We start from the raw sequence: 24,984 nt of genomic DNA, 5'->3' as shown, positions 1-24,984 counted from the left end.
CCCCCTCCATTGCTTGGCGTTTCTTCTCCTTGTTTTTCCTGTTCCATTCTGCTAATTTCTTGCCCGCAGCAACTCTCCCTGGATGCTTCGTCGGTAACGAAATTTTCTCTATGTTGCGCTGTGGCGTAGCCGGAGTCGTTTCCGTTTGCGGTGTGGGCCCCGTCGTCGTTTCCGTTTGCTGAGTCGGAATCGTTTGCGAAGTTGAATCCATTTATTTCAGGTACTATATTAAACCCGATTTTTTTAAAATTTAAATGTTTACCCGTAATTAAACCGGTGGAAATTAGAGCAATCACGGGCCCCCATGTGTACGCTATCCGTCCTGATAATCGTTTTATTTCACTGTTTAGAATAAAATCCTTTTTAAGATCAGTGGCATAGTTATCTCGGTCATCGATTGGAACTACCTGACTGATTGCGCGGGCTCCTAGATCTATGAAACTTTGAGTGATGGTATCACTTATAAGAGAACTGTATTTCGCTTCGTACATTTTGAAGGCTTTATCCACCGTTTCATCTTTCCATTTTTCTACGTCCGCAACTGAACACTCCTTGCCAAAAAATAACTTGCTTTGACCACTTGCGATGACACAGAGTATTTTTTCACGTTTCGTCTCTATTATGGATCGAGCGTCCGACGCTGCGGTTGGCCCTTCGGAATGCGCTGCCATATTTGCCGCTGCCGATGACATTATTAAATTCTCCATTGTTTGCAGTATGTTATCTATTCTTAGTAAAAAATAAAAAATTCGTTTAAACCTGAATCCGAAATAAAGTATTAACATAGTCTGGAATGTTAGTATGATTCCGACAGGGATTCCGGGAAAATTCTCCTCCATTTAAATCTATATGTATATAGAAACACAAATAATGAGTACAGACCTATTCCCAGTTGCTTTTCAATTGAATAAGACGAGCGTACCGACAGTACAGCATGCTGATATTCCTTCCAAACCGAACGGGGGAGTAAAACCTATTCTCATGGACTTAGAAATATATGTAACGCCGACAGAAAAATTTACTTTTCATCCTCGGGATATATTTCAAGATAATGTAATCACTCATCGATCAGCTAAAGAAAGTAATGTCTGGCTGGGCAGCCCGCATATGAAATATTGGGACCAGCAACTGAATTTCGCTGTATGGTGTAGCACTACTGGTTGCGGTATATCATTCGCCCATCTCGTCGATAAGAAATTTCCTCCGCAAATACGATCATTCTGCCGTTTCCATGTATACTTTACAATACGTAGGATCCTTCATGAAATGGGCGTTGCACTTCCAGATGATACCCCCACCTTCAAAGCCGGCGACAATCCGTACAATCTCGTCCAATATGAACTTCTATGTACTGAATTTGGAAATATAAGTCCAACGAAGTCCGACTTTCGATATCGAAAAGGTCAGAACTCAGGTCTTGGTTATGGATATGAATATTACACTAATCGTGGGCCCGTTAGACAGCCTGCTGCTGTATACAATGGACACGAAAGAAAGAAAAAGAAAAAGAAAAAACATGTACTGTCCGACAAAGAACGACCGCACTACTATTTCTTCCGAAATGATGGATCGGAGGGACAATATAATAGTTTCATTCCTCTGAAGGGAGACTCGGGTCTAACAAAGGCTGGCCTAGCCCGCCTCAATGAAAGCCTTGAAGCCTACGTATATTGCATACTCGGCGCACAAGCGAATATTCGCAGTACCATAGTAGGTGATACTGGCAGTGCAGAGCAAGTCCGAAAAGAATTTGGCGTTCTCCTCGAAGATGAAATTCGTAATACCGACAAAGTAATTAGTTATAGGCGATATCAAGACACATCAGTGACCACTACCTATCTGACTTACAGATTGATATATGGCGGGTGCCACATGTGGGGCAGGATGCGCTTACTATTTTCGAAACACCTGACATCACTTCTTGGTCTTTTGGCCAGAGGTCCATATATCTTTCTTTCATGAATTTGACTTTGTTTGTACCGTCTATTTACTGTCTGTTCTGTGCTGTTTTGTGTCTATGTTTACAACTATTGTCTTACAAATTTTGACCTAGTGTTATTGGATTATGGATTGGTATGATTGCGATTATTTTACACAATAATGAATACTGGTGTCAAACTTGATATGGCAGTTTCACCCAATTTACTTCTCTTACCATCTGAGATGGTTATTATTTCGGGCCCGGCAATCTCGGGTTATAATAATGAATTGCAATACGCAACAGAATCTATGGTGTTCGGGGTGAACGGTGATATAAACACGGAAGTTCGAGAAAGTGCTATACATGAGATGGAAGGAGGGGGTCCGGATCCTGTGAAGTGGCAGGACGAGCCCGAAGCGTTCCGAAGGGGAGCGACTGATACGAGTCGGGATCCCCCTCCCCTCCCCCCGCCTTCGGAATGGGCAGCATCTGCAACACTCACCGCAGACCCTATTCACGAATTCAGCAAAATTGGTTTGTTATCTTTAGCAATATTCATTACTATTGTACATTGTAGGTACTGGAATAAAGTCACTAAATATATAGTTCATTCAGATGCTGTCGATGTGACTGGAAATTATGTTTCATCTAACTCGAGCCAGTACCTTAAAAGAACTAGAAGAGAGAATCAGTTCATTTATGTACAGTATATAGATCCAGAGGAAATGTCAATATACGCAACCCCACCATTCAACATGATTATAACTGGACCGATAGGTTCTGGCAAAACAGAATTTGTAATGGACCTCCTCACCGGTCCGTACTTAAGGAAATTCGAATATATAGTTTTCATTTGTCCGACATTCATGAACAATGAAACGTACAATAAAAGATTCATTTTCACAGATGACAACGTATTTGTGTTTCCGGTCGGACATGATGCTGTGGATGATACACTAGCCTTCGTACATAAGGAATGGGCCGGTACAAACACTTTAATAGTACTCGACGACTGCGCCGCGTGCAAAGATATGAAGAAGCGCAGTGACAATTTAGTCAAAATTGCTTTCAGCTCAAGACACGACAGATTATCTGTCTGGGTTCTGACTCAACAATATACTAGTATTAGTAAACCATTCAGGGAAAACATACAGATGTTAGTACTATTTTTCACACCGAGCGAGATAGACAACAACACTATTATAAAACAATATGGAATGAGGATGTCAAAACAGAAGGCAGATTCACTAATCAGTCGATTGCAAAATACACAATTCAGTAAACTAGTATTTCGTTTACAGCATCCGTACGACATAAAATTTTTCGTATAATATAGCAATTATGGAAGCTGAAGGACGAGCTCTTAGAGAATTATATTACAACCCGAAAACTGGTTTTGGAGGTGTACAAAAATTGTATGACGCAGCACGGGCCAGCGGACTCCACGTTACTAAGAAAGAGGTGCAGGACTGGTTAAAAACTCAGCTAACTTATAATCTACATAAACCGGTACCTCGTACTCGTGCTACGGGCGGCCGGCGCGTTTTCGTAACATCGGTGGACGAGTTTTGGCAGGCTGACCTCGTGGAATTCCCTCCCCCGTTCGCAAAAGAGAACCGTAACATTCGATACATGCTAACAGTAATCGATGTACTCAGTAAATATGCATGGGCCAGGCCGATACAGTCAAAAACGGCTGATGATACGTTGCAGGCGCTACAAGACGTGATTAAGAAATCCGGGAGAAGGCCCGACAAACTTCAGACAGATGAGGGGCGGGAATTTACTAACCGAAAAATGCAGGGGTGGCTCCAGGAGGTGGGAATTCATTGGTTTCACACCTACAGTGACAAAAAAGCTAGCGTCGTTGAACGTTTTAATCGGACCCTCAAGACGATGATGTGGAAATACTTCACATACAGACAGACACGTTCCTGGCTCCCTATTCTACCAGAACTTCTTGACAATTACAATAACACCGTACACGGAAGTATCAAAATGAAACCCAGGGACGTAACAGAGGAGAACGATTGGCAGGCATTTTATACACTATTCGGTCCTGAGTTGGCAGCCGGGGGAGTTAACCCTGAATTCAAGCCGGGAGAACGGGTCCGAATTACAAAATACAAGACCACTTTTAAGAAAGGATATTTACCAAATTGGACAGAGGAGATTTTCGTGGTTTCAAAAGTGGTGTATGCAGCTGGACTAGGAACACCACCAGTTTACAAAATAAAAGATCTGAATGGAGAGGAAATACTCGGCACTTTCTACTCCGATGAACTTCAGAGCGCCCTTTCGGAACGGGGAGCCGACGAGCTGTACAGAGTAGAACGAATTTTGAAGACGAAAAAAATTAGAGGAAAGAAATATTATCTGATAAAATGGAAAGGTTATCCAGAAAGTTTCAATAGTTGGGAGCCGGAGGAAAATGTTATTAGTACTACGTAAGTTCTTCGTAAGTTCCTGTGCTGGTACTTGTCAAGTACTACGTAAGTACTAACGTAAGTATTTACGAAAGTTATTCAGTAAGTACCATGGACGAAGTCTTAATTTCTTGAAAGCCGAAAGTGTCAGTTTACCACCTCGCTTCCACCCCCCACCTGGCCAAGTATTTATCATGTACTGTCGTAAGTAATGTTCACTTATTGCATCTTTTTCGGCAGTATGTGGATGAGGTGGTACCTCGGTTCCTGAACATATTAAGTTTGCAAGATCTTCAAAGCGACTTCTCATGTTGCCATAGTCCGTTCTTTCGAGTCCCCCTTTTTCAGCTTTATCGATAAGTTCTGGTTGAAGTATAATGTACACAACTGACATGAGCCATAGACAAGTAACTTCAAAGCCCCTTACAGAACCGTAAGGTTCCTTCAGCATCATATCAAGTGCCTGTAAGTCAAACGGAGCATTATAAGCACACACTGTTTCACAAGCATTAAGAAGTTTGTGTAGGTTCTTGAGTGAGACTCGAGGTTGTTCTAGTTGTTCTTTACAAGGTGGATAGTACGCTTTTTCAAGTTCCTCCTTGCTGAAACCGTCTATTAAAAATCCTTGGCTGCCGCCGCTCCATGCAATTCCAAAGTCAAAAGCTCGTGGATATTCTACTGGCCCGACTGTCTCGGTATCAATTGTTGGATTAAGTATATTATTGAGAACTTCATGCGTAAGAGCGTTCCGAATTACCAAACATGGAAGTCTGTAGTCGTGGCAAATTTCTAAGAAAGTCTGTTTGAACTTGTTGTGAATCTCTTCTAGTTCTTCTAAGGCGGCTATTTCGTACGACCTGGCTCGAGTCAACACATTCCGCCTGCAATAATCCCAGGGCATATCTTTGAATATGATAATGAAACTGTGTAAATGGTCAAATGCTCTAGAAACAATCTTTTTTTCTTCCGCTGCCACGCCCCGGATTCGAGAAAAAGTTAGATGTTGAATTATGGAAGAGTCACAAATAATGTAGCGTTCCGAAGGGAGGCCCTCCCCAGCCTGATATTGTAAACTAAGAGTATGATCTATAAACTGTTTCTGAAAATCGGCAATCGAAACGTGGCGCCCATTATAAAAGTCGGCAATGTTGCTGGAAAAACTAGTGTCAAATTCTGGTACGTGAGTCTCCGCCAAATTTACTGCATCGTAACTCTTACCACTTCCAGTTGGTCCATTTATGAATATGTATGACATTTTGGGTACTATATCATAGAAAAAAATTTTTTTTAAATTATTTTTATTAAGATATATACGATAAGACAATGACAATCCTTTCTATTTCAACTGCAATAAAAATACTTGAAACCGGAGAAGAGAATATTCAAATCAGTGACGGCAAACTCATATTTGAAGAATATTTGGTAGATCCTTTCATATACGTAGACAGTGAGCTAGAAGTAGTTTTCCCCATCGGACCTAAGTACGGTTCTAAAGATCCTGCTACATGCGATGAAATGTGTGTCCGTTGGCAACCGAGTCTTCAAAAGTTTACCGATTTAATAATATTCCGTACCCTAGGTGAAAGTTTCGATGCAAGCACTGCTAAAAGTTATGCTGCAAGCCTGGCCGCTCACTCCAAGAATACTATCGGAACCGTCACCGAAGGGAATTCCTGCGGATTTTACAATCCATCTAAAGTGTATCAGAAGCGAGGGAGCGGGGCGCAGCCAGTTGCGTATTTTAAATTTCGGTTTAAGAGAGGGGACGATTTCGCTACATGTATTGATATGGTTCAAGAAATTGACTGTGCTTTTAAAACAGTGAGCCCATTGCCAGTCCGAGAAAATCCTGCTATTGTACCTCGTAATATCAGGAAAGGTAGTAAGATAGAATTCTTAGCATTTAAACCGCGCTTAAGTAAGCGTGGCCTTTCTTTCACTGTTGAGAGGTTATTTTGTGCTGCGCCTAATAAACCAGAAATTCAAGATGCGGAAGAACTAGTCGACTTAGAAAGATTAGGTGAGATATATAAACAAATAAATGCTGACAAAAATATTATAGTGGATTTTGATGACCTATCATAGAATAATTATTTTTCATTTTAAAAATTTTTAGGATAGTATATATCATAAAGATTATATGGCCCGTCGATTACATACAGCATTCAAGGGAGCAGTTTTACGAAAGAATTTCCTGAAGTCAAGCGAGTCGAGGATATCGGGGAGCTGGTGGATATTGAAGGTATGGTCAAAGGGGGAAAGATGTACTGTTTTATACAGAAATGGAAGTCAAATTATCGGATCCGAAAACTGGTAATACACAAAATCGTACATTGCCTGTTAAATTAAAAGATACATACACAAAAGATGTAAGAGGGGCGGATGTGGGGCAACAATTAATAGATCGCTACGATCGTATGCTTGATACAATTGAAGCTGTTGAGGGTTCTGGTCTCGTTCTCGAGGAGATACTTAATTTTGAAGTAATTCTAGTAGAAGTTTTACTCGGGGCTGGCGCAGTCCAACTTCCCGGATGGTTAAAAAATAAGCATTGTGTTAGCGATCTTATTCTACCGGTGGGGGTCGAGAATTGTTTTCAGTATGCCGTCGTAGCAAGTATAAAGTTGAGCGATCCGAGTTTCGTGAAAAGAGGGGTGGTCAGGTAAGGAGAAACTGGAATACGTACGCTCCATTTATGGCTGACTACTGTTGGGAAGGTATTCCCTTTCCTACGCCCGCCGATCTGACTGTATTCAGGCGCTTCGAGCAGCAAAATCCGGGAGTAAACTTCAAGTGTTTCAGATCCACGAGTCCGATCCCGACCCGTCAGACATAACTGTGTTATATAGCGGAGCAGCGGAGCGGGACCGTTCTGGAGAGGATCGGGTGCAAATATATTACTGATAGTTGGTGGGGAGGGCGGGGGTCACTTCGTGCCAATTACTTCGTTAAATCGTCTTCTTAATTCTCATACTAATCGTAAGAATAAGCACAGAAGGAAGTGTATTTGCCCGGTTTGTAAAAGAGGTTTTAAGTCAACAGAAGAGTTAGAAAAACATCAGGTATACTGTGGAACAGACGCCGCCCAGCCAGTTTTTCCTAAGGAAGTATGTCAATTCGAAGGACATCGGAAGAAGGTTCCTTCTCCCTACGTCGTCTATGCAGATACTGAGGCAATTATTGAGAAGGGGACCGGTCGACATATTCCAATTTGTCTTTCGTATGTTATGGTGGAACGGTGGGGCGCCTTCGGAACGAGGCCCACGTTTATGGTAAAAGAACATTCACAGGTCTCTCCTGTGTTACAGAATTTCTAAAGGATATGAAAGAACGGGCCGAGTATTATTCGAAATCGTATTATTGGAAAATAATACCGATGAAAGATCCTTCTAATTACGATGATCCAGTCTGTATTGCATGTGGAGAGCCGGCAGGATACCGAGTAGTGAAGGAGGAGGCGACTTTTTATTGCGAGGGATGTCGCCCGTCGAGAACCATTCCTATCTACTTTCACAACCTCAAGGGATACGATGGTTCTTTTATTTTGAAAGAATTACATGAAATAGATGATGGGGGTACCGGACCAGAGCCTAAAATCATAGCTAAGACGAGCAATGGTGGAATTATGGGTCTCTCGAAAACATTTATTTTTAGTGCCTCAATTGTTGTTGCCGGAGGGGAGAGGGAGATAAAGAAACGTTTCTTTTCTATAAAGTTTATGGATAGTGCTCAGTTGATGATGGGGTCATTGGCGAAGTTGGCAAAAACTGTGCCGGAGGATGGGTGGACGGTACCACTTTCGTACCCGGACATTCAAAGGGCGAAAGGTTTCTTCCCCTACGAATATTTAGACTCGGTTGACAGACTGGGAGAGGAGGAGCTCCCGGAGAGGGGTAAATTTTATAGCGAATTGACGGAAGAGGGGATTTCAGAGTCCGATTACGAACATGCATTGCGAGTATGGGGCGAAGTTGGATGTCGTACGATTAAAGATTATATGGAATTCTATTGCGAGACTGACGTTCTCCTTCTTGCAAATATATTCGAAAATTTCCGTGACACATGTTTAAAAGCGTATAAGTTAGATCCGGCCCATTACATGTCAGCGCCTGGCTTGACATGGGATGCTATGTTACTTTACACGGGTAATAAATTTGGGCTCATTCAAGATGCTGAGCAGATGAATTTCGTACAGAGGGGAATTCGAGGCGGTATCAGCCAGTGTAATATTCATTACTTACAGACAAATCATCCTGCTTACGTCGCCGCCGAGGGGGCTGGTGAAGCTGGCGGGAATTACGATCCAGAGAAGCCGGTGACCGAAATAAAATATCTCGATGCAAACAATCTCTACGGCTGGGCAATGAGTCAGGCAATGCCTACGGGCGGACTTCATTGGATGACGATGGAAGAGTGGGACGAATGGGAAGAAGGGGGCCGAGGCGGAGCCGGCAGAGCTGGCGGGGCGTGGGGACCCGGCGCCACCTTTCCACCAAGTTTTCTAGAAGTAGACTTAGAATATCCGGTCGAATTACATGAAGAACACAGCGATTTGCCATTAGCGCCGCATCACTTCGATTTTCCGGGCCAGGGCACTCGACTGATTACAAGTGTGTTGGACAGAGAGAGATACGTCTTACACTACAAGTTGCTGGAATTCTATCTTCGGATGGGAATGAGATTGAAAAAGATTTATCGGGTGCTTGCTTTCGATGAGAGGGCATGTCTCGCGAAATATATTGACTTTAACACTAAAATGAGGGCAAACGGGAAGACAGATTTCGAAAAGAATTTCTATAAGCTGATGAATAATGCAATGTTCGGTAAGACAATAGAAGATGTTCGAAAGTACAGAGACTTTAAATTTGTTTCGGACTGGAACGGTACGGATAGTGGCGTAAAAAGATTCAGAAGTATAATCCAAAGACGAAACATATAACTTTCATAACTTCCGAAGAGGATGGCGATTCCTGCGACAGTGCCCTACTGGAACTGAAAACGGATGAGCATAGATATGTAAAACCAGTTTTCATCGGCGCCGCAGTACTGGAACTTTCTAAGCTGCTATGTATGAGACGCATTACAATTACTTTCGGGCTCAGTTCCCTGGAATACGATTAGCCTACATGGATACTGACAGTTTTGTTTACAGTGTACCGATCCCGGATCCGGACGTAACTTTCAATGATATAGTCCGAGAAGATGTTGAAAAGAATGGTGAGAAGTCTATATATGATACTAGTGGGATGAGTGGGTGGCCCAACTTTCCCGAAGATTAATAAAAAAGTGATAGGTAAATTTAAAGATGAGTTGAATGGTGAACCTATTCTTGATTTTGTCGGCATACGCTCGAAAGTGTATGCTTTTCGAACTCCCGTTTCCGAGACGAAAAAAAATAAAGGGGTTAAAGATGTTTGTGTTAGAAAACATTTGAACTTTGAAGATTATAAAGATCTATTTGAAACTGGGAAGGAGCCCGAGCCGGCACAATTTGTACAGTTTGTACGGAAAAAGGCTGGAGAAATCCGTAGTGAAAAGCGTAGTAAAATCATGATGGCGCCAAATGATATCAAACGTGTGCAGTTATATAATCTGGACACGGGCGAATGGTTGGCAGAAACACGGCCGATAGGAATGAGTTACGGTTTAAAATTGTAAAGACTTTAATTTACTATTTTCAACAGAGACCTGGGCATCACTGATAACATAAACGTGGGCAAATATATTATCATTGTGAGCGTCGTCGCCACCCCACGAGGCATCTTTCTTCAGGATCTCAAGCTGTATTCCGTCCTTTGTGTTCATTACTTTTAAACCATTTCCATGAAACTCAATATCTTTAAAACTACGCAGATCGATAAACAGACAGAATTTATTCTTCAAATAATCAACCTCATCTATATCAATTTCACACCAATCTTTATCTTCAGCAAAATACCGTCGCACCTCTCGCCAAAATTGTCTTGGTATCATCTTCTGAGCGTACACTTTATTTGCAATGCCTTCGATTGATACAGACACAGATTCAATGGAGGGGTTAAAGAAAAGTTCACTGTTCAGTTCTGTCTGATTCTGATTTTTAGTGAAGAGTAATAAGATACCTCTAATGCTACGTCGTGGTACATTTATATTTTCATTGATAACCGTGTCCGATTCTTTGAATGGTATTTTTCTAAAATAATGTATATGCTCGTAGAGAAAACTTTTCCCACTGTTGTAATAACCAGCAGTATCTCTCGCGAGTACGGAATCAGAAATTGTTTCGTATTCCATTTGAATGTTTTTTAATTTATAATTGGCTGTAACAACCTGATTACTGACAAGTAATTGGGAGGCGGGTGCCAACGTAATTTCCCATTCAATATGACTCCCTAACGCTTTTGGATATGCAACTCCATGGCCTGTTATGAGGGGATGAGTGAGACGAATAGCATATTTTGTTTTATATGTGTCGAAAAGTAACTTATCGTTCACGACGGCGGCATCTGCATCGGTCGCACCGCTTCTCAATTTTCTTAGATTTTCGTTCTGAATCCGTACAGTGTCATGTTCGTCTCTCCTTTTTATGTTTGAAGAGATCGCGATAACATTCAATAAGGTTATATTTATTCAAATTGAAAAGTGCCTGACCCTCAAATTGAGTTCCATACGCTCCACCAAATTTTTTGCAACATTTTGTACTACTCGGTTATATTCTCTCCCATTTACTTCGAGATCAAAAACCAGGTCGAAAGTATCTGGAACTAGTACTACTCCGCTTTCTAACTTCGGACATCGTATGATAAGTGTCTGGCCTGGATCTGCCTCACTTGGATTATGAGCAATCACATGATGAGTTCTTTCTGACTTCGTTCCCTTCGGTATTCGGTTGCTGAAAGTCGGTAATAATGATCTATCGTACCCCATTTTTCGTGTAATGTATATAGTAGAAAGAAAAAAGAAATTACAGTTGAAAAGAAAATTAGTTTTCACTTCGTGTATATAATGACTTAGAAGAAAAAATCACATCTTTACGTAAATATTTCCGTCTGCCTGAAAGATAAATCGATTGCCTGTGTCGCGAATCAATCGAAGAACCCAATATTCTTGTAAATGTTGGACTTCCATTTCATCATTGTCAATCTCCTGAAAGACGTTTATGAATTCTAGTCGCTTAAAGAAGTTAGTCTTTTGACATTCTTTAATGAAAGCTAAAATGTTATGATAAAGATTATCATCTTTGAGTCGGACACCTGGATTTGCTCGAAGGATATGGCGATTTACCCGCCGAAGTTTGCACCATTCCAATTCGACAGAGAAACCAAACAGGTCTTTATTTTTAGAAAGAAACTTTGCAATATTCTTTTCACCAAACATGCGCGGCCATATATTAGTACATAATTTTATTTATAATGACTAATGTTAATCCAGTTAAAAATATCCATAGCTGTTCTCCAACAAATCCGACAACCGATCCTGCTGTTTTTAATAGAAAACTGACAAGGGAGCCGATTAAACCTGGTATTGCAGCAGCACTTTTGCGGCCAAGTTTTTAACCATTCGCCAAATTGCTTTACAATTTCTTTCGCTTTTGTATATACTTTGGGCGGACCTGAACCTCCTGCGTTTGCTCCAGTTCCTGCTCCAGCTCCTCCTCCTCCTTTAGTTACAGCCAGGGCAATTGTTGATATTGTCATTCCAAGGGCAGTAAGTAATGCAGCTATTGTAATACCATTCCGTTTAAATAACTCTGTCAGCTTCAGCCTGAGTGATAATTCTGGATCGGAAATTACATCACGAAGAGACCTAGTCGTAGCCAGACTTTCACGTGCCACGCTAATCTTACCATTTTCGTATTCAATTCGATTGTCAATTTTAGCTTCTCTTGTTATAAGTTCAGCTAGTAGTTTCTCGGCTTTTTCTTTTGCTTGGGTGTGTTCTACAGGAATTTCCTCTAACTGTTTTTCAACTTCTCTTTTCTCTAGCCTTATTTTAACTTTTTCATTGTTAAGGTCGCTAATACGCATATTCGCAATCTTTAATTCATCATTAATAGCTCTATATTCTGGGTTTAGATTGTTCCATTGTTCGATTTTATTTTCAAAAGCTTGTATTTTATCTGCATTACCAGAAGCATCTTGCCGTAAGAATGTCAGTTCATCTTTGTATACACCCATGTCTTCTGGCGTCATCTTCTCAGCCGGTATTTTATCATTTTTCACATCTTCAGAATACAATGTACGACTCACATATTCGGGCTCTGCGCTAGAGCGACCTCCTAATACATCTCTCATAAATTCATGTCCTCCTTTTTCTCTCATTAATGTGGTGAGCTTATAAAATCCACCTCCTCTATCTTTAGACAGCTTGAGGTTTTTATAATACAGCTTTCCATCCTTAATCTCAGATTCCATAACCAATACATTTAGTGCATCCGGATCAGTAATTTTAATCTCCTTTAAGAATTTTTTAACCATACTTAATTTGTTATCTACTCTAAGTTTAGCCAAAAGATCCACCTGCGGGCTATCCATGGAAGGATCGGCTTCTGCAGGGGCATTATCTTCTATAAAGTATGTTTCAGCAGTAGCGTCATCATCATTTAAATTTGCATCATCGAAATCCTGGAGTGGTATATCTTCTCCTCCTTCTGCCATATTGTATTTCTATATTACTACAATTATTTTTTATCCCCCCTTACATATACAGTAAAAAAATGCACATCTCAGTTGTTGAAAGCGTTGAACAATTGGCCGATTACATAGAAAGAACAAGTGCTGCATATCGACGAAGTTATAAATTAATGGGTCGAATTGATATGGCTCTTAATATTACTAAAGGAATTCTTGTAAGCTCTGCTGTAATAGCAGCAATTCCTACAGTTCCGGTACTCATAGCTTTGACGCCTGTACCAGGTGTTATTATTGATGTATACAAGGAAAAACTGGAGTATCAAAAAGAAGAGAGAAGTATAAACATTATTATGTGCAATATAAGCAGTTGTTTACTCAAATACAAGAAAAAGGTGCAACAACAGAAAACGAGTCAGAACTTATTCAGAACATATTTAAACAGGCACTAGAAATACAAAAACAAGAAGGATTTAGTCCTCCTCTGGAAAGATACCTAAGACATTATGGATTGAATGGATATGAAAGTTAGGTTCAGAAAAAATTCCACAGAAAATGTTTCTGAAAACTGTAGACTTTCAGACCTCTGAAACCACGTGACAAGTTGCTAAGCAACTGGAAGGGTATTGCGAAAGTTCCCTACCGGAAAGTCCCTACTGGAAAAGGTATTGCGCAACAGTGTTCTGGTAGGGACTAAAATAGGTGAAAATCTCGTTCCGATAGGCGTAGGAAAAACATAGTAAATTCACACAACTAGAAAACGAGTATATACTTACATCCAGAAGACAAAAATCAGCACTGGAACGGGCACTGGAATCCTTAAGGAGCTGTACAGAGCTGCAGCACAGTCGGAATCTATCTAACAAATGATCCGACAGATGTACTGATAGTGGATTACCTAGTGAGTCATAGCACATTGCGCAAGTCCAGGACCTGACTCAGCAGGGAATTTCCCCGCTTAGTTCAGGACAATGCACTGCTGCGCCAAAATTGTCGCGCGTGCATGAGTTCATATATAGGTCAGGGTCATACTTTAGTTACATGGATGGTTAATTTTTCCTTCGCTCCCTTTAGATAAATGAATAATAGTCCATGAGCCAGATAGGTTATTGGTACCATTTGGGTGGGCAAATTCCACCATACATTTTCTGAAAGCCCAAAATCTGAACTTTCTTAAAATTTTTGGTGGACAGGTCGCAGAAGTAGCTTTCTGTCTCAAAAGTCGTTGTCATGGCAACAATACTTACAATCTTAAAAGCTAAGAATTTTAGATAAAACTGATTTTCTAGGGAACGGTAAAAGATATTTACGTGATTTCAAGACAGACACTGGTACCTCACATCATGGCCTTTCAATTGACCCCATGACCTTGAACATTCTGGGTCAAGGTCAATAGTCATGCCATAACATCTCAGAATTTCGATAAAATAGAGCATTTTTCATAAATACTTTTCTGCTACATTAACATAAAATATGATAGAAACTCAAAAACTTGTTCAGACATAGCCACAGATATGTGCTCTTTGAAAATTAGTATGTTATGTATCAGGGATGTTGTTGGTAGTGAGTAATTACCAAGGCAACCATCAGTGTGTTTTCAGTTGTACATGTACTCTATGAGCCAGGCCCCAATTATGGTCAATTGGTACTATTTGGGGCAAGCAGAGGGCAATCTCACACTTAATATATTTTTGAAAGTTGAAACTCTGAATTTTCTGAAAAGTTTTGGTAGCTTAGTAATGGGTGAAAACCGTTGCCATAGAAACAAACATCTGAATTATTTAGAAAGTACAATTGTATACAAAAGTGAATATCCTGCTTTATGAAAATGTTCATACCAAAATTGATAACATAAATAGGATACGTTACACATTCTAACTTTCACTCAAGATGTAACCACAAAGTCAAGGTCAGGCGTACATGACCAAATGAGGTCAAAGTTCAAAACATGGAAAGTTTACATTTCAGGTCTCTTTTGTTGTGCACTTTTTGACATTTTCAAGCAAGGTGCACTCTTGTCAGCAAAGATGCACTCTTGTCTTTGATAAACGATACATGTGGCTTCTACCGGTATTAAATTTGACCACATTGTCTGATGCTCTTTTCAAACCAAGGTCAAGGTCAATGAAAGAATAAGGTTAAACGTAGAATAAAATGGTGATTTCTATGGTGTTACGTATATATTTTTACACGGAAAGAGTATTTTATGGTACCAGTTTGTATTAAACATCATAATTATCAATGATAAGCAATATCAACAAGCTTATATTTAGCTAAGAGCCAACAGCTATTAGCTATAGCTATACGTATTGGCCAAAAATGTATATCTTCAGAATTTTCATACTACTGTAAACAAACGTGTCATTTTAATGTTTTTTCGAACGTTTACGTAAATGCAAAATCATTAGTGACATGACATCTGAACTTTAACGTGACAATTTGAACAACGTACTGAGCCCCAGTACTTATACCTTTATATGCGTGGCCCGCACCTGATCTAACAAAGAAATAGACCAGTCAAAAATAAGTTTTTAAAGCTGCTGGACATCAGCCGTAAATATATCAACGATAGATAACAAAATGAAATGTGTCTGATAAAGCTAATAATAAAACTACTGTTTCGCGCTTGATCAAAAGTAAATAGCATTAAATAAAACAAACATATTAACGTTCATCGTTAAATTACTAATTACAAATGACCAACGACCAATGTTATGTTGACTTTCTATGATCCTCTACGTTTTCCCTGGCATGGGTTTTATCAAAATACAGTACCAGTAATTCTTACGTACATTAGTCAACCACCACTAACACACTATAAAGCATTTCATAAGAAAGTAGTAATATCTAGGTAACAATCTTTACATTGATCCTCATTATTATTTTCTTCTCCATCATCATCATCATCATCATCATCATCATCATCATCATCATCATCATCATCAGTAACCTAGCTGTTCTTCAAACTCAACAATATTTCCATATGTCAGGAGATTATATATACCGGAGTATACCTTATTTCGTTTACCAGACATTGACATGGCGGAAATTTGCACTATTTTGAACATTTACATGCCTCAAACTCCAACAACCCTGGTATGCCCCTTATCGATTTGATTGACAAACAATGGTCTTCAATAACTCAACCATGCCCTTCATGAAAATTTAGCAAGGCTTCCTTTCCAGACAGCAGTCTGATAGTTTGCACGCAAAGCATGCATGCATGTAAAGGCAATCCTCACAAGGTGGTAGTATATGTCGTACTGATTTATGTAAAAAGGTGAAAATTGCCCAAAATCACATTTTTTCATGCCACACCACCTTAAAAGGTCATCAGACGTCTAAACGGTATTTTGGTGCAGTGAGGTAACAGCAGCAGAATACCGTATAGGCGTCGGCGTACCCTACATCTGATTTTAATCAGATTCATCAGACAACCCGTTACTGCCCCAGTTGCGCCAGTGGTTTTCGGATTGACGTATTTCCTATAATTACATGTATAGGGCTCCTTGGGTACTTAACGCGGATTACTAAAAATGGACGCTCATCATGAAAATCGACGCCGAACAAGTAAGACAAGGGAATGCTTCTGAAAATGTATCAAGAGAAAATTATCAAATTTAAGCGATCTAGATCTGCGTGTGTATGCTACTCAGCTGTAGAAAGTCTTACTTTTGAAATTGGCGAAGGTTTAGACATTTAATATCTAATTTTACGGAACCCGCGGACAATGTACAGGGCAGCCTGTTGTCGATATCAAGACATCAAGTGTCAACCAAACGCTTGAACAAACCAACTGCGCATCGACGTAATGTTTATCAGATATTTATCAAATTTCCGGTAACGTTGTATTAGATTTGTCGCTTTAGGTAAATTTTGATGGGGGCAGCTAGCTGTCAGGGTACGCGTACCCATTCCGGACAAGTGGTACCAAAAGTATTTCGTGGTTCAAGATTACCCCATTGCTTTTGTCATTTTTTGATAATCCCTTGGACCTGGTAAAATTCTTAGCTACCTTGAATGATAATGATTATTGGACCTGTTTTGATGTCTGTTGTTTAGTAAATTAAAAATAAACTTTCAGAACCACTTCATCTCCTAACGGAAGCCTGAGTGGTAAATGGACAGGCTACACAATTTTTTCTGTTACCTAAAATGTGGCCAGATGTCACGCCCTGCTGTCAAAAGTCAGTGGAAAACTCTGAACAATAATAGTTCTGTTATTCAGATTCTGGAAAAAATCCTAGCGTTAGTAATGTGCCCAAAAATAAAGACAGCTAGGGTGTTTTTTTACTATTGTCCTGGGACATATACTATTTTGAGATGAGAAATAATGCCTGTCCATACATTTTAAAGAACAATAAAGAAAACTTTGGCGTACTTTAAAGAAAACTTGGCAGAAACGTAAAACGACATATATAGCGAGGGAAGGAATATTTTCTTCTTGGGCGAATCTTCGTCAGAACATATTCGACGGGTTTGGAAATGACGTGAATGGCTCCAGCGGAATCAGATTCACTGACAGCTGAACGATAACGACCTAACGTCATGTGGACGGCAATGAACGACTCTGGACATTTACGACAATACAATCGAATTCCATTTTCCAAATATTTTGTTGCACGGTATCGGCTCTTTCCTTGACCAATTTTCTTTCCTTGACCAATTTTCATTTATGTGGGGAAAAATTACTGAACTCTACAAGTATCTCCATCACAGCGCTGTATCTGAACTGAACTCCATCTTGTCACTTGTTTACGCCCCTGGCTGTCCTTCAGTCTTACAAGATGTGTTCATATTAGCCATTATATCGAATATTTGTCGAATATTATAACAACGAAGCATAAGCTACGACAAATTTTCCAGCTGCTGTCGCCAATCACGACAAGGTAATGTTGGTAAAGGTATGCCAGCTATCAAACACAAGCTCAGACTGTGCATTCTGTAAAATCAAGGGTTTTTGTAGCAGACCCAGGCAAGCCTATGTGAGCCTGAGCTGGCCTATGGCAAGCCTGTGGCCTGTCCGAGGCTTGCCTTTTGTTGCGTTAGTTCTGTCGGGTACTGTATAGCAGCTGCCGTGGCAGTGTGCTTCTGCTGCTACAATACCCCTAGACGTTATAGCAATCATCCTATTTACAGCATTTTCCCAAAGACTTATGTTTGGCCCCAAGTCTACTGCTTGATGTAGGGGTTCTCGTGTTTAGCCCCTTTATTACATATTTTGTTCTTTCACAAATTATACATCTTTTTCTGATAGACTCCAGTATTTACATTTGTAGCATCCCTTTGTGACACCCTAGACTCAGATTGCAGTTAATAGTAGATTGAACTGAATTTTCACATTCAAGTCTACTAGGTGTTTTCTTGTGGAACACTTTTTCTCCGCAGTCTAGATTATACAATATGTAATACAGTTTCAAATTTGCGAATTTTGGTTGCTTTGAACAAACCTTTCCAAAAGTTGAGTTCCCCGAGCTTATTAAGATGTGAGCCATAGCACCTTATATGATACGTGGACGTAATATTTGCACATTTTTCGCCCGCTTGTTTTGATTAACATCCTCTGAAATATCCATTACGTTAGATTTAACAAAATTTTTCACAAACTCAATCGAGACAATGATATTGCGTGAAAAAAGAAATGCCACTTAATCTTTTTTACTTTATTGAAATATATATTAAATTAAAGATTATTTAGAACGTGACTAATTGTATTTTAATCACCAAAGGTTAAGTGAATTTCCATGTCAGAAAAAATAAGTGAGTATATGAGCACAAAACCAATAGGATGTACAGCAAATGATTCACTCCCTGGAGTACTAGTGAAGTTTAATTTCAAGATGTTTGATTTTATTACTTACACAACTCACTTTTCCAGTTTTATAAGAAATATCGCATGAAGCTGAATTATTTTATATGTTGATGATTTCTTTGTTACTTAATTACTCGGATATTGTATGCGCATGATATGTGTATTGTACATGCCTAGACAAAATTCAAAACTTTCAACAAAAGGCGAATAGATAGATTCAAAAAAGGCGAACTGAAGTTGCAATTCTACTTGCTGTAGCAACATGTGTAACATTGAAACCGACAGTCATTAAATCAGCGCAACTAACTGGACCAAGATATTCACGACACAGCGATCATTTTTCAGGAATTAAGGAGGTTACGCAGTTTTTACCTCCGCTGTCAGTGACGTGGAGCATATCAGATAGGTGGATTGTCCGTCGTCATCCGTCATCTATCAACAATTGTTTTATTCTCTGAAACTGCTGGTCTAATTGCTTTCAACACTGGTATGCAACTCATTTGGCTGATTTCATTTAGATTTGTTCAAATCATGGTGAAATTTACATATTTATATTTTGGGGCATTTCTTCCTTTTTATCAACTTTGAAATGTGTTATGTGGGTTTCTAGGGACAACCTGAGTGAGGTTTATTCAAGTTGAGAAGAAAAGTTTCGTACTTGAAATTTTTGGGCCTTTTTTTTCGTTTTTGTTTGAAAAACACAATTTTCTCACAATTATCTTTAAAGGTTCCTAGGTATTACTTCAGTTTCTTCAAATTTTGCTAATACTTGCATATTTATGGTAGAGATGAAAAACAAGAGCCCATTATTATATAATAGTAATACATTCATTTGCAAGGATGTCCTTGTTCAGTGATCCTAAAATCAACATAAGCAGATGTATCAGTATTACAAAGTTTATTTACAAACAAAACCTGACCCTTTTTATTTTTAAGCAATACATAACAGCAGAAGTCTATCGGCTGCTAGGCCTCTTGGTAAAGCTTTTCCCATGTGACCTAAGCTCCGCCCCAATGGAAAATAACAACCAAAAGCATTTATCTGGAGATACAGGGTAGCTCAACATGAAATCCGGAAAAAGTTATAGTATATCGGTATCTCTTGAGATCAGACTACTTGTCTACTCGTTGACAAGATTATAATCATCTCCAACTAACTACGTTGGTCCAACACAGATACTCATTTTTGATAAGTGAACATGTTACTTCAATCATGAAAACAAAAACATAAAACTTTGCCAAATTTTGTTTTTAAACAATCAAACACACTTACGTATATTTGCCTTTTGACCTCTTTTACTGTCGATATGACTTTAGTTGACATTGCTGTGTACTTAGCACACAAAAGTTATGATTTTATAACCATTATTATACATGCAAAGGTATGTCCAATGTCACTGTATTACTGTATCTGAAAATGCATTGATGGTTGCTATGATGATTGCCGCCCTGTCAGCAAGGTATATGATAAAAAACACTAGTATTTTAAAGAGAGCGCATTAGCTCTTATAGCTGACTATAGGTTTTCATGTTTGTACTTTTTGGTTTGGTAAAAATGTTGCAAAGCTATTTCCAAAAAAATCCCACCTTAAACAATTTCTAAGTTGCTGAAGGCAATGCCTATTGACCTTGACCTACAAATCTAAAGGTCATGGGGTCAATTAAGAAGCAATGCGAACTATTGATATGCATCCTTAAATCAATCAAATATCTTTTGTCGTGTATTTGATAATCTATTTAACATAGTATGCTTAATTTTAATGCTTTTGAATGCTGATTCCTTGACAACAATATTTACAATGAAAGCGTATTCAGCAACTGTCCAATGAAGATTTTCTCAAAATTCAGATTTTCAGGTTTAAAAGGCTGCTTTGTTCCCACTCGAGTCAAATGGAAGCAAATTGACAAAATTTGGGGTCTGGCTCATAGGCTACATGCATAACTGAAAAACACATATGGTTGCCTTGGTAATTACTCACTAATGACATCATCCCTGATACAAAACATACTAATTTCAAAGAGCACACATCTGTGGCTATTGTTGAGCAAGTTTTTGAGTTTCTATTATATGTTATGTAAACGTAGCAGAAAAGTATTTGTGAAAAATGCTTGATTTTACAGAAATTCTGAGATGTTATGGGCATGACCTATTGACCTTGACCCAGAATGTTCAAGGTCATGGGGTCAACTGAAAGGCCATAATGTGAGGTAACAGTATGTGTCATGAAATCATGTAAATATCTTTTGCTGTTCACTGAATAGTCAGTTTTGTATAGTATTCTTAACTTTTAAGATTTTTAGTATGGTTGCCATGACAACAACTTTTGAGACAGAAAGCTACTTCTGAGACACGTCCACCAAAGATTTTCAGAAAGTTCAGATTTCGGGCTTTCAGAAAATGTATGGGGGAATTTGCCCACCCAAATGGTACCAATCGACCAATTTTGGGGGTCTGGCTCATGGACTATAAAATGGGTGTAAAAATTCTTATTTGTCACGGAAGGGAACAAAAACTTACTACTCATCTCAGCCAAACAGATAGTTGCGCAGTGGGTTCATTGTGGTGCATCTCGGCCAGAAAGATGGTAGCGAAATGGGCTCATTGTGGTGCATCTCAGCCAGAAAGATGGTAGTGAAAGGGGTTCATTGTGGTGCATCTCAGCCAGAAAAAAGTAGAGAGATGGGTATATTGTTGTGTATATGATACGGTTATTGCTGTTAGCAATCTCCGAGAATGTCTAGTTTTCTCATATTTTTAAAGTGGGCAGTTGAACCACAGCCTGTTGAATAAAGCTATAAGGTACCGTTCAGTTTTTACGGCCGGGGGGCCGGCAAAATCCAGGGGGGTCATCAAAATTTTGGAATCCGCAAAGGGGGGGGGGTCATCGCTTTTTCACTGGTAGGAAAGGGGGGGTCACCACATTTTCAAAAACATAATACCAACAATAAAGTTCACTTTATGCCATTGCCATGATCAACCCTCTTAACCGGCGGGCCGCCTTCGGCGGCCCACTACAATAAATATACATTATGTATTACCCATGACCCTCTTAACGGGCAGACGCCTTTGGCGGCCCACTCCAATTAGGTTTACTTCATGCAATGGCCATGATCGACCCTCTTTACCGGCGGGCCGCCTGCGGCGGCCAACTCCAATAAATTGACTTTATGTAATACCCCACAGCAATCTTAATGGCCGTGCGATTCAGGGGCCCTGTCCAGTAAAGTCTACTTTATGCAATAGCCATGATCGACCCTCTTTACAGGCGGGCCACCTTTGGTGGCCCACTAGAATAAAGTTGACTTTACATAATGGCCCATGACCCTCTTACCTGGAGGGCTGCCTTTGGCGAACCACTCCAATAAAGTTCACTTTATACAATGTCCATGGACATGAGTTGTCTATGGAAATGAAGTTAAAAATTGCCTTACAGTCGTCCTAATTAACAGACGTTTCAATGGATGTGGCTGAGAAGTTTGTGCACTGGCATCTCTGCTACACGAATAAAGTGCGCCGCGTACCAGTTCAAATCCAAACCATGCGGGTAAATTTGACATATGGGTTTTAGTTATTTTTCAGCGGGGGGGGGGGTCATCAATTGTTTTCGTCTGACAAAGGGGGGGTCATCTTTTTTTTCACGAAAAATGCAGGGGGGTCTATATTTTTTTGAACACTGGCGACAAGATTTTGCCGCCCCCCCCCCCCCGCCCGTAAAAACTGAACGCTCCCTAAGACTATATGATCAAAAATACGGGCGTGTTCTGTTATCATTCGTATTGCGCCTTTTTTTCAAAATCTTACACCCCTGCCTACTCAAAAAGAAATGTCCGCTGCGACTCCTAAAGAAATTTTTTGATATTTTGATATATCGAGATTGTACTTTTTCTGTTCAAGCTACGGTAACGCTAGCTATATTATTGTTGCATGTGTCAATTACAGATACTTGAACTATTTAAAATCATTTTGAAACATTAAGTATTTTGCAACTTACTAACCCCTCTGTGCATGCAACCCCCGGATTTTCCCGGCCCACCACAAGCCATCAGTACACAGCAGCATACATACGTCTCTCTCTCTCTCTCTCTCTCTCTCTCTCTCTCTCTCTCTCTCTCTCTCTCTCTCTCTGCACATCCTTGTAACTGTACACTCCTTTCCTTGCACATTTTATTCCATACCTGTAGCTGTCTACTCTAACTCAGTCAGATACACTATGGGAAGATTTGACATACATTCAAAACTGGTCTCCACACTTGTATGAATGTGGAACGACTCAAAGAATCTATATCGCCCAAGTCCACATCTAACACCTCGTTTCCTATCTTCATGACAAGAATATGACCTTTGTTGAATGCAGATGCCAAACAATGTAAGTAATGTTTGTAGATACAGAATTACTTTCCTTACCATAAAGCACACATCACCGAATGTGACGATGTAGGTGAAGGGACCTCGATCAATCCGCGGGTTTCTTTCGCTATCCGTCGGAGGGTGAAGCCACTGCACGGAGTGTCGTCCAATATTTTTGCTTTTGTCGCAGAGAGAATCAAACGACAAAAAGGTAAGTGAAAAGTGCAGATGTTATCTGTGACTTGTCTAAGTATTGGTATTTGTATTTTGTACTGTCAATTTGCATGACTGTACATGTATGTTACACTTAAAGGTACACAGTCATCTGTAATCTAAATATGCCCATATATGGTCAAAAGGGCGGTTTTTTAATTCAAAACGCCCTTGTGAGGGCGATATTTAAAATTCCTGATACCCACAAGCCCTGTTTTAACTCCATGGAGAAATACAAATTTTCCACTTTTCGGAAAACTAACACCAAGAGCTTTGAAATGAAATCCCCACAAGTGGTAGATCAAAAAAGAGTACTGTAAAAGTTTGAGAGTCCAAATATCTGTCGCTGAGGCGCATTCTACCTTAATTGATAATACATGGCAGCCACAGATGTAACATTTTGACTTCTACTTTGACCTCATACACCCACAAAAGGACACTCGACCTACAATAATTAAAAAATCGGTAACTCAGCTGTCACCACTTTGAGTCCATGTCAATCTCGCGTATGATTCCCTGTCCGTCAAGAGCGCTGTGTTTTTGACCGTGATTCAGTGCAGAGCAGACATCTATACAAAAATAACCCTTCTTTACCTCAGTTGCATAGACGGTTCTTCTCTCAAACCGCGAAGTTGAAATAAAATGAAATTCTCTCTGGCTGCTTCGTACATTTCGTTCATGAATGGTGTTACCTCCTCAAATGATCCCCATCCATCGAGAATTTCATGATCATCCCCTGAAAGGAAAAAATGAAAGATAACTCAATAGCGTATACAATTATGTTTACAAATAAAAAGCGCAAGCCCGTTGAACAGTTTTCAATTTTTTGGCAGCGATGAACTTATGGTATGCCCACAATTAACAATTTTGAGTACAGTCTACACCATCATCAATTACTTGCCAATTATCATCACGATTATTATGGTCATTTATTAGGAAATACTGCACATTGGCTATATATATATATATATATATATATATATATATATATATATATATATATATATATATATATATATATATATATATATATATATATATATATATTTCAAAGTGCTCAATACAAAAGTAGTGTTAAAGAGGTCATCGACTTTGACGTCAATTCTGCATAAAGGTTGATTAATCAGGTTCAGACTTGCTAATTATGTGCAATGGCTATATGTTATGTGAGAAATCTAGCAAGTACATACTGTTCTCGTATTTATGGTGTTGGCCATTGATACATGTAGGTACCTTGGCACAAAATACGGTATTATCAGGGAGAAACGTTGCATTTCATTTGCATGTAAAAAAGATTGTACGCATTGAATTGTATATACAAGGTGTCTTTACGAACACCAGCTCAGACGAAGGGACAACTTCTTAAGAGAAGGAACTATCTGGCAATATGTAACATCCATTTATAAGAAATAAACGGTGTTATCTTTGAAGACTTGGAGTCTCTACGCTGTTTCTGTATCCCGACATCCTCTTGCATGGCGATTCCCCGAGGTAACACATGGTGGAGAATGCGGGTATAGTTATTCTGTTCACATGTCGAAATCGAAAAATATGAATTTATTGTGTCGTATTGATCTTCTGAATTTATCGAGATTTAGTCCTTCCACTTAAAGAAACGAAGAGAAAGACTTAACTGAGACTATTTAAATTTAATA

The 24,984-nt window shown here is 39.5% G+C and overlaps 1 protein-coding gene across 1 annotated transcript in view; it reads right to left on the bottom strand.

The window, feature by feature from the left end:
• The window catches only part of LOC139118143 (uncharacterized), a 40,855-nt gene that overhangs the window by 10,683 nt on the left and 5,188 nt on the right, over positions 1-24,984 (bottom strand). Inside the window, exons 8-9 of the mRNA XM_070681437.1 lie at positions 23,924-24,065; positions 23,174-23,294 (exon numbers count right to left, since the gene is read on the bottom strand). Of these exons, the coding sequence (XP_070537538.1) occupies positions 23,174-23,294; positions 23,924-24,065 (263 nt within the window). The remainder of the gene's footprint in view (positions 1-23,173; positions 23,295-23,923; positions 24,066-24,984) is intronic.

The sequence above is a fragment of the Ptychodera flava genome, chromosome 19 (genome assembly GCF_041260155.1).
Source record: "Ptychodera flava strain L36383 chromosome 19, AS_Pfla_20210202, whole genome shotgun sequence".
In the NCBI taxonomy this organism is placed as follows: Eukaryota; Metazoa; Hemichordata; class Enteropneusta; family Ptychoderidae; genus Ptychodera; species Ptychodera flava.
The sequence above is the reverse complement of the archived record's forward strand: the minus strand, read 5'-3'. Positions and strand labels throughout refer to the sequence as shown.